Raw genomic sequence first — 18,076 nt, 5'->3', positions numbered from 1 at the left:
CAGCATTTGAACTAAGTCAGCAACTAAATGTTTATAATATATTGTGCCGACAAAGTGCAATTTGGTTTTAATTATTTAAACCACGTATTAAGAAAATGGCTTCTTGAAAGATTGTTTATTGACGTATTCAGACAAAATGTTAGTAAATTACCAAGAATTTATATGGCCTAATAAGTCGAGTGTTTGCAGTTTGAGCTGACTTATCATAAGTTATTCAATGTGATATGTTTGTTAAGTAAGTAGCTTTTATTTTCTATATGAGCGAGGTAGGAGATCTTTACAAGCTTTTACTAAAGTTCACTAATGTTCTCTTCTTTCTCGTTCTTCTCTTCTCTTCTCTTCGGATCATTCGTCCTTTCGGACCTCGTTGTTTTCTGTTCTCGTCTTGGCTGTCTGTTCTGTCAGGTTGAGCTTCTCCAACGTTTCATATGGTTTTTACTCCGCTAGTCCACTGACTGTTCTGTTGCTGTGCGCCTCCTTTTATAATAAAATTTGAGGGGATCTTGAAGACGCCCTGTGCAAGGTGATGTGATTTACACAATCCAATCAGCGTTGTAGGTTGTAAGTGTGTGTTGGCTTTAGAAGCTCGGTCCAGCTCTCATACTTTGTTTACTTAAGGCCGGTGACGCACTAGTCAAGTTGGTCTTTTACTTAATCGATGACTGTTAAAACTTGTTCACAACTTAAAATATTTATCATCAACTTAAAGTACAATTATCAGCTTATTACTCTGTGAACCGTATCTCAACTTATAACCTATTTTACAAATAATTTCATCGAATTAAACTTTTAGTGACGTAAGGCTTCAAGTGCTTAACCGAGCAAAACATAACAAAGAAATGATTGACATAAACTAGTATCCGCCTAGAACTTATGTTCTTGAGTCGTGACACTTGTACTTTGTACGACATACTATTGTTTCGGAGGAAATCCCATGGGCTGTCACCTCATGACAGGAAAAGTAATTTTGTGATTCCGAAGGGTTACAATATTTACTTTACACTTCATTTTATATGACGTGTTCCCCAAGTAAGTTCCTCGTCGATATTGACCTTGTGTTTTTTAACAATGCTAAATTACGTTATATATTCGCATTTCGTAACATGTTGTAAACGAAGGAACGTTGCAGCAATTAATTCAGGATATATGACAAACTATATTAATTAAGCACAGTTGAGACTCGGACGGGGTCGATTTTCAGCTAGCGTTGTTAATTCTCAGAACAACTCAAAAATTATTTTGATGCGATATCGACTCATCCAAGAAACTTGTCAATCATGTTAATACAAGAAAATCCAGTTCCACAGCATTTAAACTAAACTTCCGCTTAATAAAGATATAGAAACTGAATCATTGAAATAAATATGTATATGCATGATATGCTGATAAAATGCAAATTTGATTTTAAGTATTTCAAAGGAGCCTCCATTATAATCACTCATTTAGATAAAACGTTTGTAGTTTACTAAACATTTTCCGTGTAATTCGTGTGTTTAAAGTTTGAACTGTCTCGCCTGTATGCAAAAAGCTCACTCACACTCAAATTCATTGAGTGTGACATATCAATTTTGTTAATGGTGATCAATGAGAAAGTTTTTTCTAAATAGATGGTAAGATATAAGGTAAATAACTGAAAATCAAGCCCCTGTTCGGCTGGAAATACCGCCATTGAAACGTTATGAGAAGATTAAGATCTCCCACTCAATGAGTTTGAGTGCATGTGAGTGAGCTTTTAGAATACAGGCGTCTGTCTTGTCATCAGTGTATTTTAAACAGTAGTTACATATATGCATGATAAATACAAAATTCGATGTTTCGAATACCATGTGATAAGTTTGTAAATGCAGAAATTGCTTGAAACTAGCCGAATTATTTATCAGGCAGCGTCGCTTTAATTAGCGACACAACTTATGACGGAGAAAGAAGCTTGCCAATTATCTCACTACAAAATAAACTAGTTTCACAGCATTTAAAATATAATATGGCAACAAAGGGCAAATTTCGATTTTAATTATTTAAACCACGTATTAACAAAATTGCCTCTTAAAAGAGTGTCCACGCCGTAAGTAAATTAACAACAATTTATGGCCTAAATCGTGTTCGAAGTTTGAGTGAACTGCCTCGTCATAAGTTACAACGTGATAAACCGTTGTATAGTAAAGTGTTTGAAGTTTGAGCTGTCATGTCGACAATACAGTAACTTAAAGTTACAGCGCTTGATTTCCTAAGAATTTACAATCTAATTCGTGTCTTGCCATCGGTGTATTATTCTACCAAGATAAATATAAAATTGAAGCTTACAATGTGATATGCTTGTAAATAAAAAAAATTGCATGCAACAATGACAGTATTTAGTTAAAATAAACCGCCGTTTTTGCAAAGATACAAACAAAATATTTTACACATGTACGCAGACATCCTGATAATTTGATTTTAACTTATTTAAACCACCAATAGTTAACACAATTGTCGCCCACCATCAAATATATTCAGAGTATACGAATTGAAAAATTTTGTCAATTTTCTCACTAAATGATAAACTATAGTAACACAAGCGTGTACCTAGCCAAAATGACAAATAAATATAGTTATTCAGCAGAGAAACCGGAGTAAACTTTCTTTTAGTCACCGCAGTTAAGACCTAAATATGTAAAAATACAGAATGCAGAATGAACGTATAAATATAAAAAATATACTAAATTATTCTACTTCGTGCAGCAAATTCCACATTTTACAAAATTTTGCGTCTAGACTTTGCAATTATACTAATCTTTGTACGCACTTTTTAGTTTTTTTCCTTGTCCTCATGATCTAAAGTTAAACTATATACCACATAAGGTCCATTAACATTGTGTAAATTTATTTTATTATTTTTTATTTTTAGCAACACTTAGATTTAGCCTATCCCTTAAATGAAAAGCCACTTAACAGTTTGTTTGGATGAACCGCTAATTGTTCGACTGTAGATAAACTATCCTTTTTATGACTGTGCGTTCAAAACGGTCAATCTGCCTTGCAATGAGTGTCCTTTCGAGAATTTCTCTGCTGTTTCTCGTGTTTGTCATGGGCGATTGCACAGAGGAAGCTGTTTTTCGAAAAAATAAGCAAAAATACTTGGCGAATCATGTCATCGAAACAAAACAAGCAAAGTCTGAGTTTGAATGTGGTTTACTTTGCGCTCGTCATGGGTCATGTGCGTCAGCCAACTTCAAAACTTCCGGTGAAGATAAAGGTCGATGTGAACTCAACAACCGATGATGTGAACGCAACAACCGATGATGACGAGAAGACAAACGATGAATTCAATCATCTTGTTATAATAAAACCAGTAAGCATTAACATGAATTTTTTACATATATTATGTGGTTATGACGACGGACATGCACGCGGTATAGAATAGATTAGTTTTTCATGTAAAGATTATAACTCGATGAAACAACTAAATATATAGAGTGTTTCTTACTGATAATTGCTGGAAATTTCTTCCACAAAGAAAGAACGGAGTATTTCGGCCATTCAATACCCTGACAGCTAAAGCAAAATTAATGTCGTCATCCAATTATCGTAGTTCTTGCTTCCAAACTGCATTTTAAAACACTGCGATTCTTGATTTTGAAATACCGAAATAAAATAAGCAAAGGGTAAAATACAGTAATTCCAACTGACAGTAAAATTTAAATTCGGCTCTTTTTCATGCGAATTACTACATTATGCATACAGGCCTGGACGGGAGCAAGAGAATCGGATTTTGGAAAAAAATGCTTGAACTTTGGAAGATCCCATGAACTAAATGCTTTTATTTGGCAGCCGTCCGCCTAAGATAGAAATGAAGTTCATTAAATGATAATGAGCTATAGATTAACCCGCATAACCGATGAATTATTACCTAGAATTTAAATAAATTAAATTGAGTGATAAAACACATCTTCAGACCCGGCTTACACAGTCAACGTTCATCGATATGTAAATCGCGTCTTTTAAAACGAACGTTTCCTTGAAAATTTGTCAGGTAATTTAAGGCTGTTTCATTCATTTCATTCGCTTTGTCGGCGGGCGAAGCAGCCTCTGAAAATCTTCTCATGCGGGCGTGACGGGCTTTAAAAACAGAGCGCGCTTCGCAAGAGGACGTAAGGGAAAACCGACTTTAAGCTTTGATATTATGTTTTTATTATATTACGTATAACTCTTATAACTTAAGCTTGGTTCTAATATGTCACCGTCAGTCAGCGACGTATTGTTTGTGGCCTATGAGCAAGAAATTTTATTAAAAATAACTAAGCATTTCACTCATCAACGACTACCGACAATAGCACCAATATCGAGATAGCTAATTGCAAAATGACGGATATGAATTTTAGTTTCACCGCAAATAAAAATATAAAGTGTCCATTGACACCGTCTTAAGCCGGTTTTCCACTATATATCGATCACTTTCGTGTGAAGCGACATTTTACTTTTATTTCACCCTTTAGAGCTCTCAGCTGCAACCATCTGGAGCAAATTGTTTAAATGCAAAAAAAAATAAATTTGCCCCACGCTTTAGAGACGGCAAATTGTAGCACCGTCCCAAAAAATTATTTTACGATATTCGCCACTGTTGCTTTTATGGGTCCATGTGAAGAATTTATTCTCGTCGCTTTTTAGGTTGGGTTGAAGCAGGAAAATAATATTTTTCCAGGTAATTAAAATTTTTGAAGTTATGGCGACCAAAATGAAAACAACCTCATCCTATATTGTATATTTATGTTTTTAGATGAACAACAAAACGCTTTTCCTCAATCTTGCACGGAATTGTTTGGCAGGAATACGTAAGTTAAAAAGATATACCGGTGGACGAAAGTCTAATACAGTCAAGGAATTTCAACCATTATTCCAGCAGAATTTTTTATAACCATATCTATCATATAGCCATATATCCCTGTAATTTTGCACGATGATATCACAATATAAATAAATTAGCTTCTAGGCACACCACGTAAGTATTTAATATCAGTTGCCTATCTAGATCATTGCCCGATGGTGTCTACACGTTGCAGAAGAATCAATGCTCGCCACCATATAAGGTATATTGTCACATGACAGATATCCCAGGATGTGGGGTTGGAGGTTGGACGCTAGTGATGAAACTTGATGGGACAAAGGTGAGATTGTAGTCACGAAGAGTAAAGTGCGTATTCACTTCTAATCAGTCAATCTGTAATGAAGTGATTTCAATTTTACAGAATACATTTATCTATGGTTCTTCTCTGTGGACAAACAAAGAGACATACGCAGCACAAGATGGTCTGGAAGGATTGACAGAGAAAGAAAGCAAGTTGGCTTCGTATTGGAATACTCCGTTCACAAAGATTTGCCTGGGTATGTCGCATAAGAAAGCCACCAAATGGATGACCCTCGACGACACCGCAAGTTCACTGTATAGTGTGATTGCGGACGGCCAATTTAGGGCAACGACCGCTGGTAGAGCAGCATGGAAATCTCTGATCGCCGGTTCGTCACTTCAGAAAAACTGCAACAGGGAAGGGTTTAATGCCGTTTTCAGAATACGAATTGGATTCCAAGCCAATAACGAGGAAGATTGTAATTCGTGTGATTCTTGGATTGGCTATGGAGCTGAAAGGACTTGTGGTAACGGTGATAAAAATTTGGCGACGTTTGGATACATACTTGTTCAATAATTAATAAAATAGAAATAAAATAGCACGCCACATTCTAGTCAATATAAAGATAACTTAATGGGTTGAAAAAACGTGACGATTTCTTGCATAGTTTCTACGCGAATATGTTCAGTTTTTATGTATTCAAAATAACGAGTTAGCATAAACGGTGACCTTACAGAGACATTATAATATTGTAGCATGACAATTCTAGGCCTTCCAAAAATATCATAACAAATAAGGCTTTGATTGTCAATACAGGTAATATTATAATATACACACCCAGCACCTTCTACCATACTGATAATATAAATTTATGTCAGCATAATAATTACGCCTGTATAATGGCCTATAAATACTATATATCTGTGTCATTAGAATATGTAGTTCTATGAAAATAAAATGCACAAAAGTAATTTTTTAAGTCTCTTTCGAAATAACGTGGCAAAAAGTGGCGCTTACGCAGTGAAATAAATATATAAGCACGCATGACAGGTGTATTTTCAATACCAATTGACCCGAACTATCGCAGTCAATGATTATATGTCATGTGTACAACCAGAGAATATATTATTTACACTCAAAGGAAGCCCGGTCGTTTAACTATATCGTTTTTAGTAAAGATAGCAACTAAAATTCAAAATGCAAGATGCCGACATTGTGAAATTTATATTTTAATTACTTCAACCACTTAGGTCAAACGAAATAAATTTTTTAAGGGGTTTCCATTCGTTAACTTTTTTAGATATATACTATTCGTAAATTACTAACAATTTACGGCCTATTTCATGTATTGAGCTTTCAAGGTCAACCGTCCGTATTCCCACGTAATGTAGTGTATATACATTCAAATTTAAAAGTTAAAATGTGATGTGTTGTAAATAGAAACAGACAGCAGGGTTAATTTCTAACACAAATTGAACGAGAAAGAAGCTTGTCAATCATCTTACTATACAAGATAAACTAGTTCCACAGCATTTGAACTAAGTCAGCAACTAAATGTTTAAAATATTATGTTCCGACAAAGTTCAAATTTGATTTTAATTATTTAAACCACGTATTAAGAAAATGGCTAACTTATCATAAGTTATATAATGTGATATGTTGTAAACGAAGAAACTATATTAGGCACAGTTGAAACTCGGGAGGGGTCGATTGTTGATTAAAATGCAATGCCTAAATCGATAATGCAACATGGTGGGCATAAAATACATCTCTTAATACCCCAGAAGTCATTTGAATAAACAGGGAGGGATTTTGTTTTAAAATAATCGGCATGATTTGTTTACATTTTCAGGCAAAGCCAATCAGGGGCAGGTTGTACGAAGGCAGGATAGCGCTATCCACCAGATAGTGATTTTTTCAACCGTTCTAAAAATGCTCGAAAAGCGATACAATTTCATCTTTGGAAGCAACAAATATTAAAGAAGATCCTCGATTTGAAATATGAAGATTTGATAAAGATAATAGCAAACAACGGGCGATATTAAAACGATTGAAAAAACAATATCCGGTGGGTAGTGCTATCCGGCTTTCATAAAACCGGCCACTCAATGCCTATATTTTAAATACTTCGTGTAAAATGGTAAATAATGTACCTTTTTACCGAAAGTAGACCAGATGACTTTTGCATTCTGATTGGGTTACTAAAAATGTAAACAAACTTGCTGATTGGTCTAAAACGAGATGCTCCTTGTTATTAGAATATGTGACTTTTACGATACGTAATCGATAAAGTGTCTTTCTTCAAGATGGCGTCGCTGTTGGTGAAAATTTAAATTTGCTGAAGATTTGATAAAGTTCGACCGTACACCGTTAACAAAGCGGAGAAATTGCAGCAATTAAGAATATCAACGTCTGCCGCAACGTTAGTCTCAATGGACCTTTTTGGTAACTACGCCACAATATTATCGTTTTCAATTTCGAGCCACCTTAAATGAGATGGATTTCAAGTTTTACTCACACGAGCTATGTAGAAAGATACAAAACATCTTTCTTCAACACATGCATGAAAAAGTATTTTTCATTTTCACAAAAAAGTATGGAAATACGACATTACGCGAGAACAAGGCTCGCGGTCTTGGCCCCTCAGCCTCGTTCTCGTGTTATGGCTTATTTCCACATTTATTGGTCAAAATAAAAAAATCTTTTTCATGCATGTGTTGAAGAAGGATGTTTTGCATCTTTGCATGTGGCTTGTGAGAGTAAAACTTGAAATCCATTTTATTTAAGGTGGTTCTAAATTTAAAACGTCGTGACTTTAAAATATTGTGACGTAATTACCGAAAAGGTCTATTTAAATCAAAAGGACTCTAACCTGTATCAGATATGCAAAATGTCCACTAATGACGGATCTGAAAGCCTTTTATCGCGCACGCGCAATCCCAGATTCCCTCGCTCAGCTGATAATGCTTCTAAGCTTCTTTGACGTCTTAACTTTCTCTTCCACTCAAAAACGACATCAGTCGCCCTCACGTTGCCTTCATCCTGTCGAGAAGGTTGGTTTAGACCCTGTAAAGATAAATGTAATTGTTTTATAGGTGCTCTGTATTTTTAAATGTGATTGGTTCTCTCGTAGTCTCATGACTTTAAATAAATGCAATGTTTCCCGCCAGGGAAACAAGTGAAAAATTGTTGCCCGCTTCTTGTCATAACAAAGTAAAGTGTTTTTTAAATGAAATTGTTGTGTAACATGTATGTTTTCGTTCCTATATAACGAAACACTTAATATACACTACCCTCGAGTTCGTCTCGCGATACATTCAGACAATTGGGATAACAAACTCATTATTTCTCTCCGGAGCATTCATTAAGTGTATAATATTTTATGTTTTCGCATTCCGACACAAAATCCAGAGCTTAAAGATGTCTGCTCTTCTCAAATGTTCTGCTGAGATATTAATTGAAGCTTTGTCTTGTGTTTGCGATTTTAATTCATCAGCATCAGCCATATTGAATTTCTTTAGTGAATCGAATTCTAGACACTATATTCTTATCTTCATGTAACAACTTTCATGTTTTCGCAAACTTTCACGTATTTGAAAAAAACAACACTTCCTAGTATATTCCTGCGACCACAAATTATTACGTTTTTTTTAAAATAAAGTACATGTATATACAGACAGGATGGTAAGAAATCTGATGTCTATTCATTTATAAATTTGCTGCCAACTTATACCTGATCAAATCAGACAATTCCCTTGTGTCCAACAAGCCGCTGTTGCGGACAGTTGTTTTACCCCTCGGCACGATTAGAATGCATTTAGGTCCCAAAGTGAACAAGATTTAGTTCATTCTGTGAAATTACAGCAGCTATGCGGCAAATCTGCATATGAATTCAGCATATTTTCACTTATCTTGTAGACTACTAGCATGGTATACCTTAACAGTGGCTCCTTCGATCACTCTCAATGTGCAAACAACCGCGTCCATCAGATTCTGGGAGTTTCGAACAAGGATATTGTCCGCCTATAAAAGTATTGGCAAATTATCCTGTTATTTCTTTAAGCAGAAGGCGAAAGTTGACAAGAAAACTTTTCCGTCATCTTTGAAGGACAATGTCATGCTGCTTTCAATATTTTGTTCGTTCTAACACGAACAATTGCGAAACAGTTCTCTAGCTAATTGAGGAAGGTAGAAATGCATGGCGAGGTTTTGATAAAACAGCAGCAGTATATCAATTCTGCTTGGTAGGCATGAGTGGTTTCACTGCTTAATCACCCTTGGGGGAGAAAACGTCTCCCTCGGGGAAACCTGCCTTTCTACAGCATATTTCAAAATCAAACTTAAGGTCCCTTTTGTATGAATTGTATCAGTATAACATGAAGTACAATATCACAAGTTCTTACAGATTTATCTTGAGGCGTTGCAGATTTAACAGATGATATAATTTTGAGCATTGAACATCGCCCCCCAGGATTATTGTATCAGTACAACATGAAGTACTATATCACAAGTACTTACAGATTTATCTTGAGGCGTTGCAGATTTAACAGATGATATAATGCTAAGTTGAGTGCCCAAGGTTGGAATAGATTCCGCAGAACGAAGAATTTCTTGAGCACTTCTAAAGAATAGTTAGTATAAGACAAAACTTAATCCCACGGTGAAAAGAAATATGGTAACCGGTCCATTATAGCTATATAGCATACAAATATAGCTGGTTATATTTCTTAACTATTGACCTCGCATGATAATTTATATATATCGGCTGACCTTTCATCGTAAAAATTCTGCATTTGGCATGAAGTTTGCAAGGACGAACTTCCGAACGAAAGTGCGAACTTCGAAACGAATTCAGAATTTCGTAAATTTGATTTACATGCAACATGGCGACGAGTTATCTCAGTGGACGTGAAGGGAAATTTAGATGAAGAAGCTAATTCAAAAGCGTTCCAAACGTTAAAAACGATCGTTTCTCAACACCCTTCGAATCGAATGTTTTGCGATAAATATACTCTATTATGCTCAAGGGCTTTTTGGATTTCTACAGCATAGGTACTTGGCTTCATCCGTTTTGTATACGTTATGTGCACGTAATAACAACATCCATTCGCGAGCTTCGTTTTTTCGGTTTCAGGTTGCCTTTATCCGGGATAAATTTTTCTACAATATTATGAATTGTACGTAACGGTAGCTTAAAACCCTGTCGCAATTTCAATTAGTTGTCTAAAGGCGGATTTCCACTTATAGCGAAATCGTTCGCTAGCGAAATATTTGCATATTTTCTTTTGAATTTTAACAGCATAAATAAATTAGTGCGACTTGACTGTTCTGAATTCAAAAGAAAACATGCAGATATTTCGCTAGCGAACGATTTCGCTGTAAGTGGAAATCCGCCTTTAGACTTCCTTAGTGCCATAATTCTACAGACACGTCATTGTTTTCAGAAAAGGTTACGCATGATTTTATTCTTACTGAAATCCCAATTACACGCATATGATCAAGGGATGTATATGAATTGAATTTCATTTTGAATTTCGTGAATTCGTTTCGACGTTCGGAAGTTCGTTGCTAAGTTCGCCCAACATACCAAATATGGAATGTATTCCGGAAGTTCCGAAGGAACTTTACGATGAAAGGAATTTTACGATGAAAGGCCACCTGAAATTACCTGTAATAGTTCGAATCAACTTACCTTGCATCTGTACAGTGTTCAGCAATAATGGTAGCAAACTCCCAAATCACTTGACAATCATCAGCAATGTTCTTTGACATTTCTATCATTGCTGAATTATCCTAGTGTGATTAAAAGCAATAGCTATTCTAAATGAACTATATGGACGTGAATGCATGAGTATACAGCTTCGAATTAAGCGTCTAGTGACAGCCTTGGATACAAACGTCGAGATAAGTGGAATATTCCTAATCTTTATGATTCTTCTTGCCATCTCGTTTCGTTTGCACTGAGACGTTCGAAAGCTTTACATATATTCCGTTTGTCTATTCCTTCCCTCTTACCTTCAGTCTGCTTCGTTTTTTCGCCATTTCGGCCAAGGTAAACATGTGATGGGACAGCGATTTTGCCACACGAACGAAGTCGTTGTTCTCGTCTTCCCACTTATCAGCCTCGTCACGTAACTGCGCTGCTGCTCTCTGCAAGAAGTGACCAGTTTGTCTCAGGTTCGGCCGAACAAATCGGCAAATTTGTTTACGTTTCTGGGACAATCAGAGTGCATAAATCTTTTATACTTCATGTAAAATGGTAAATGATGTACCTTTAGCTCGAAAGTATTCAACATTTATGCATTCCGACTGTGTAAACGAAATGTAAACAAATTTGCTTATTGGTCTAGAACGAATTTCCTCCTTGTTCTTGACTGTCGGACATGAAACCGGATTTCTATTTGGTGGAAAATCGTAGGATCTTCCTTTCGAAATACAGCCAGTCAGGCCAAAACAAAAACAACTACACTTCCTTTTAAAATAATCGTACCCCAGCTGTCGAAATTACATATGAACGTTCCAATGGAAGAAGGCTACTCACAAAAATAGAAACAAATGCCTTCTTGCTCCTTATATCTTCCTCACTGCCATGTCTCCACGATCGGTTTAAACCATCAAAACTTACAGTCCTCCTGATAACCGCTGGACTGTAGGTTTGTCGTCGCAAGTCATTGTCATCCAAGGATTCGGTGGAGGCTATACGCGGCAGTGAATCGCGGGAACTGGAAAGTTTGCTGCCAGCAGCATCCTTGAATGCAACATGATCATTTGCTTGTTTGAATCTCGAATAGTTGTGTCGGCTTGGCGTTGACTGCTTACAGCTGGAGTGACCAGCGTGATTTTGATATCTTGAATTGGACTAAAAAACGGGGAAGACAGATTGCAGGTTTACAGGCACGTTTACGCTTGCAATTTTTGCTGCGAATTTTACGTGCGACTTTCTTCTTTTGATAGATGTGAAGGAGTGAATGAATTACCGATGTTCAAATGAGAGCTCTTGTTATATAGGTTCGGTGTATTTTAAATGTGATTGGTTCATTCGTAGTCACATGACTTTAAATAAATGCAATGTTTCCCGCCAGGGAAACAAGTGAAAAATTGTTGCCCCGCATATTGTCATCACAAAGTTTTTTGAGATGAAACTGTCGTGAAACATGTATGTTATTGTTCCTATATACACTCAATGTTCGCTACACCTCGGGAAATAGTTTTTTCGAGTCTCAATGTTTCCCTCGACTTCGTCTCGAGAAACATTCAGACTCTTGGGAAAACAAAACTCACTATTTCCCTCGGGAGCATACATTAAGTGTATATTATACATCAGAGCATTCGTAACTAATTACTCCTTCACATCTGTCAAAAGAGGAAAATCACAACATAAAATCGCAGCATAAATCGCAAGTGTAAACGAGCCTGAGTAAAAGTAAATAATTTGGCCCGTTTACACGTGAGATTTTCCTCGTTCTACGGTTGAACAAAGATGAAATGGCATATAAATTATCACGAGTGATTTGGTGCAACATTTTCTTTCATGAATGCAAGAAATAAATCAAGGTGATAAAAATCATACCTGACTGCGCATGGCCAAATCACCAAGTGACGTCACTAAACCATCGATTAAGTCAAACGATGCCTCAAGATCGTCAACCCTCTCTCTCCCAGGCCTTTCAAAAGCTCGGTCTAAGGACTCGGCACCTTTGTAGTCCTCCTCATAGGATGACTTCATTTTAGGGGTAATAGGGTGAACGCCTGGGTGAAGATATGATCTTTCAGAAGGTGACTGGTGAACATGAGGGGGCCCGGAGGATCTCTCGGATGGCGGGGGATGATAGTGTATTGAGGAATCTCTCAGAGTGTGACTGGTGGATTGCAGTATGGGAGGGCTACCCTGATCTGAGTTATCCAGAGAACCAAGGAGCTCTTTCGTGACAACTAAACGTGAAATTATGTCTCTTGAATTTTATTACATCATCGCACATCGTCAGCCTGCTGACCTTTCTGCCGAAGTCAATACCACTGCAGCTTGTATAACAGCTTAAAGAAATGACTTGGGCAGAAATTATACAATTGCAATGTGATTTTATTTCTGAGAAAGGACGCGTTAATATCGACATGTCGCTATCTTTCCCTTCCAGTGAAATCTAATTTTGCTGAGAGAAAAAGCAAGCAAAGAAGAAAACGTGTCTAAAGGAGGCCAGTCCTCCCTAAATTAAAGTGACAAAAGAAACATTATTGAAATTGTTTTCTGAACTGATTTATCGTTTGAGGCGCGATGACATGCAGTTTTGTTATCAACAAATCACCTGTTTTAACTTCCGTACCTTCAACAGATGAGTCTTGGACATTCCTTAAACTCTGTAAAGTTGCCATGAGGAAATGAGCTCTGGATGCCCACTGCCTTCTCAACATTTGAAAATGCTCCACAGTCGGTTGGTCAGGATTGTCTAGAATTCGGTGAAAAATGAATCAAATAACCGGTGTAGTATGGTGTTCTCAAAGTAAATATATATAAGCTTATTTCGGTCGTGCTTCATGTAGAGTTTGACAATGACACTACCAGCACTACCATCACCAGTCGTTAATGGAGTTATGGACTGAAGTATCTGTTTTATTCCTTTCCGTGTATGCATTATGTATACACATTTTGAAGTTTACCTAGTTTCCAGCTAGACCTGGGGCCGGTTGTATCAAGCTCGTTTAGCTTAAACGGTGGATAAGTCAAAATTAAATAACACTCTTACATCTCTCTTGAATGAGTCAACTTGAATATTATGCATTGAATATGTAGTTGTAAACAGTATCTTGTTGAATAAGACGATAGACTGGCTTGTATTTTGAACTTAACCACCGTTTAAGCTAAACGGGCTTGATACAACCGGCCCTGGAACGATAACTTATGGTTATTTGGACCCCATCTTTGAAACCAATATTCAGCCGAAATGTACCAGTGCCAGTCCCTTTCTTCTGTTTTTGTCAGCGCGATTGTCGACAGGAACATGAAAGGGACTGGAGCCGGTACCCATTTCGGCTTCAAATTGGCTTCAAAGATGGCGGCGGAGTTATCGTCGGAGTTCACATAGTGCTCACTGACTGACACCAAACAATATTTAGCAAACGTCTCTATAATGCCCTCGAGGTTATCGTAACCATAATGTAAAACAACGGATATACCTACCAGCCAGTCCCCTAGCTGCGGCAATAACTTGCGGTGTAAGACGATCGAGGAAGTCACAGGTAACCCGAACCACTTGAGCTTTTTGAATGTTGTTACTATTACTGATTGTTAAGCAGGCGTGATTTCTCACTCGGGCAACTTTTGAGGAGAGTTTGTTCGATTGTGCTTCAAAATCACGTAAGTACTCCAGCTTCATACTGCGGTCAACACGGCTCACATTCAACGCCGCGCCGGCGAGGCGATCAACGTGGGCCGATACATCAGCGGTCATGTCGTCAATTAGTGAGGTGAATAGGTGCACCTGAAAATCATGATAAATATATATTACTGACTTAGGGAGATGTTCGTAAGGGAGAACGCTGAACAGTCCTCATTTTTTTCGCTAAGTTCTCAAAAATATCATTGTTTTGGATAATAAAATATATCTCGCTCTTAATTCACTCAAATTTGCTTCTAGCGTCTTAAATCGGTTTTACAGAACAGAAACTTTGAAGAAGATAAACAAAAACTTTTTAAAAACATAAATTTTTCAATCGCTTTTTCAGAAAAGTGATCCATGAGTATTTTATAGAGTAGAGTAGGAAAATACATATTTCACTTATTTTCTGAAACGCATAGGGTAGCGGGTTAGATAAATTAAATCGCAATTTAGCTAACATTGTAGCGGCAATTAGGCAAGGCATACTCATGTATATACAAACCTTTGTAGACCACTCTCGTTGCAATAAAACCATTTTCTCTACACAAGACATAAAATGAAGGCTTTCTTCAATTGTTCCCGCATCGGCACGTACTTTCTCTTGTACAATCAAAACAGCATTTTGGAACTTCTGGGTTAACTCATCAACGAACAGAACAGTTTCCTGAGCTTTGTCCGCCTTTTCTTTGTCTCTACAACTGGCAGAAAAGGGCTCAAGTCAATTATGCATGTATAACTTCACATTAAGACTTTCTAGTGAACTCTATTTACAACTAGAACAAGCTTATTTTGTTACTTTCCAGTTTCAGGACTAACGGTTCGGATTGGGGTTTAGATTGGGGTCCTTGTTAGGATTAAAGTTAGCAATAGGGCGACTGCAAGGATTATATCCAGGATTAGGTCTAGGATTGAAATTAAAAGTAAGATTAATTTCAATAATAGTAAAACATGGTACACAGTACTTACTCGGCAGAACAACCATCAGCCATTTCCTTCAAAGTCACAATATAGGTATTCAACAACTTGCATCGATCCCTAACCACCTGATGGTCGCCATGCAAAGCTGCCGTGCAGATACCATCAACTGGTGCCGAGGTCCCTGCCGTGATATCGTCAACAGCAAGAATCAGAGACAGAACTTTGCACGCCCAATCACGGCGAAGAAACTCCAAGGTAACGACGTCCGTTATCTTGTCACGGTTTTTAAACATTTCCTAAAATATCAAATTTCATGAAAGATGTGTATTAGTCCGTAATGCAAACATGCAGATGTTTTGTTAACATTACAGATAAGGTTTTCTTAGCGCTTGTTTATATCACCCCGCTTAGCCGAGATCCAACGATGCGTGACATGGTATTAAGAAGAGCTTATAAAATGATCCTGGTAGTCGTGTAGTCATCCTTACAAAAGCATGTGCTTGTTTGGTTTCATAAAAGGAACCTTAAGATACACCAAATGTACGACGCGAACGTGACATGAAATCAGCCGGTATTGTTAGGAACCCAATTTTAATTAGTTTTACATACAGCTCTGAACTTCTATACCAAAAGGAGTCCATAATTTTTATTCCTGTCAAATTGTGGAAACGACGGCAGTATTACGTCACGTTCGCTTCGTAGATTTCGTGTATCTTAAGTCGCTAGAGACTTGTTTCGAGTCATATCACGCTTCGTTGAATCTCGTCTAAGTGGATCATGTAAACAGCCAATAAAACTAATATTCGCGCCTATGGCTCAGTTATTCAAGTTGCCTAATTTCTAGATTAATTTTGCGACAAACTACATTTCCCGTCGAGATGAATTCGAAGCGTGGGAGATTCAAACCATACAGCTGCCGGCCTTCCAAAGTAATCGTCTTCAAATTCAGCATGTTGTCACTTAAAGTCGCGTTACAGTGTTGCAAAATGCAGTGGACGAGTACATACCTGAGAAACAGTGATAAATCGTTTCGTCAATTCATCCATCTCAGCTGATGTGACCATAACCAACTCGATCCTTCTCAAAGAATCTTGATTCCTCGCAGGAGCCTCACCTTCGCCACTGACATCAACCGCATCCTCAGCATCGGCGGCAGCCTTGGCGCACGATGCCAGCCCACGCAGCCGTAGGACGTGCTGTTTCAGGTTGGAAATCTAAAAAGAATGGATTTCAAGTTGTGGTCTTATATGCATGGGATGCCGTCACCGCCAAAATTCAGACACGTTATTTTATAAAATGCAGGGTCGAATTTATAAAATGGAGCGTATAATTTAAAATTATATTATAATTTATATACTGCATTTTAAAAAATTCGACCCGGGATTTTAAAAAAATTCGACCCTTCATTTTAAGAAAATTCGACCCTTCATTTTAAGAAAATTCAACCCTGCATTTTATAAAATAATATGTTTGAATTTTGGCGGTAACGGCACCTCATAGTCTTACGACCTAGCCTATGTGCTAAGCTGCTAAACTTCCTTCATTGACACATGCATGAATTTTTTTCATTTTGAACTACGTTGAAATAAAGCATAACATGAAAACACGGCTCCTGGACAAGACCCATTTTCAAGATCGTGGCTACGCAGTAACTTTTAAATCTCAGATATAGTTGTTTACCTGTTTGGTGTAAAGTTTTTGATCTTTCAAGGTTGCAGCTTGCACGACACACGAAGCAGACACAGACCAAGGATTGACGAGTTTGTCAACCGTTGCCCGAACAATGTCCAGTTTCTCGCTCCATTTATCACACTTGACCCGAAGTTGGTTGTTGGCTTTCGTGTCGTTCGGGTTGGCAGCGACCGTCCACGCCAGTTGAACGACATCTGCGGTACTTTCGTACACTTCCGAGGATGTTGTGAGAACAAGACTGTCAAAAAATTAAAGAAAAAGGTTTCCGTAGGTTAAAGGGCTTCAGGACCCACACCTGTATTCAAAAACCCATCTGAATTAGGACGAATTATGAAATTATTTCAATATGAAATATGTCATATGAAAACCAGCCTTAATGTCATGTTAACAATGAATCGAGTACTATACGAATTTGTCATATTTTGTCTGAGTACTTCAGCTTTGTTTTCCAGGAGTTAATAGTAATCAACGAAATTCTATCAATTCAACGTCAGTTCAGCCTTTTAGTTGATAAAACGAACTATTATTACACCTTCACTTGAAAAAAAAAATAGAAACACTTTAATCGAGCTCATTTAAAATCAGTTAATATGTTACTTTAAGTGCCTGCTTTATTTACCTCGACGCTTCTTTGTTCTTGGAGCGTTTCAATGCTGGCTCTTGGATAAAATCTTTCAAACTTGCAGCACGTCTTGAAAGCTCGTTACATCGCCGTTCAACGAGAGCGTAGTCGGACTGAGAGACTGCGTCAAGCAACCGAGACATCAGCGACGACGGCGAGGCACGAAGTAAAGCCGAGAGCTTCCCGAGCATTTGAATGTCGTCCGCTTCGACAAGAGTTAAACCTGAAAAAAATAGATATTTTTTAATCTGTGTGGAAAAGAAAGAGATAATTACGCACATCACGCAAACAAAGGCTTAAATCTACGGTTTTTTGGTTGTAGAATTATTGATTTAAGCAATTCTACAGCGTGTCTAAAAAAAAACGCA

The 18,076-nt window shown here is 37.3% G+C and overlaps 2 protein-coding genes across 5 annotated transcripts in view; one reads left to right on the top strand and one right to left on the bottom strand.

Annotated features, from left to right (window-relative positions):
* The window catches only part of LOC114535726, a 34,837-nt gene that overhangs the window by 4,606 nt on the left and 12,155 nt on the right, over positions 1 to 18,076 (bottom strand). Inside the window, exons 17-31 of one of the 4 annotated variants that reach the window (XM_028557031.1) lie at positions 17,706 to 17,931; positions 17,075 to 17,324; positions 16,402 to 16,608; positions 15,443 to 15,690; positions 14,979 to 15,174; positions 14,278 to 14,578; positions 13,424 to 13,546; positions 12,673 to 13,034; positions 11,644 to 11,961; positions 11,118 to 11,252; positions 10,795 to 10,895; positions 9,621 to 9,723; positions 9,039 to 9,125; positions 7,975 to 8,168; positions 7,207 to 7,303 (exon numbers count right to left, since the gene is read on the bottom strand). In XM_028557031.1, the coding sequence (XP_028412832.1) occupies positions 7,980 to 8,168; positions 9,039 to 9,125; positions 9,621 to 9,723; positions 10,795 to 10,895; positions 11,118 to 11,252; positions 11,644 to 11,961; positions 12,673 to 13,034; positions 13,424 to 13,546; positions 14,278 to 14,578; positions 14,979 to 15,174; positions 15,443 to 15,690; positions 16,402 to 16,608; positions 17,075 to 17,324; positions 17,706 to 17,931 (2,846 nt within the window). In that variant the 3' untranslated portion in view covers positions 7,207 to 7,303; positions 7,975 to 7,979. Of the gene's footprint in view, positions 1 to 7,206; positions 7,304 to 7,893; positions 8,169 to 9,038; positions 9,126 to 9,620; positions 9,724 to 10,794; positions 10,896 to 11,117; positions 11,253 to 11,643; positions 11,962 to 12,672; positions 13,035 to 13,423; positions 13,547 to 14,277; positions 14,579 to 14,978; positions 15,175 to 15,442; positions 15,691 to 16,401; positions 16,609 to 17,074; positions 17,325 to 17,705; positions 17,932 to 18,076 lie in introns of those variants that run through there. The other 3 variants (XM_028557032.1, XM_028557030.1, XM_028557034.1) reach the window with 3 other exon arrangements.
* LOC114535727 (uncharacterized skeletal organic matrix protein 5-like) lies at positions 2,105 to 6,141 on the top strand. The gene is made up of 3 exons (XM_028557035.1): positions 2,105 to 4,808; positions 5,006 to 5,141; positions 5,223 to 6,141. Exons 1-3 carry the CDS (start codon positions 4,744 to 4,746, stop codon positions 5,676 to 5,678), a joined length of 657 nt encoding a protein of 218 aa, XP_028412836.1. The 5' UTR covers positions 2,105 to 4,743; the 3' UTR covers positions 5,679 to 6,141.

This window comes from Dendronephthya gigantea, unplaced genomic scaffold (assembly GCF_004324835.1).
Source record: "Dendronephthya gigantea isolate DGI-Jeju-01 unplaced genomic scaffold, DenGig_1.0 000123F, whole genome shotgun sequence".
NCBI classification, from domain to species: Eukaryota; Metazoa; Cnidaria; class Anthozoa; order Malacalcyonacea; family Nephtheidae; genus Dendronephthya; species Dendronephthya gigantea.
The sequence above is the reverse complement of the archived record's forward strand: the minus strand, read 5'-3'. Positions and strand labels throughout refer to the sequence as shown.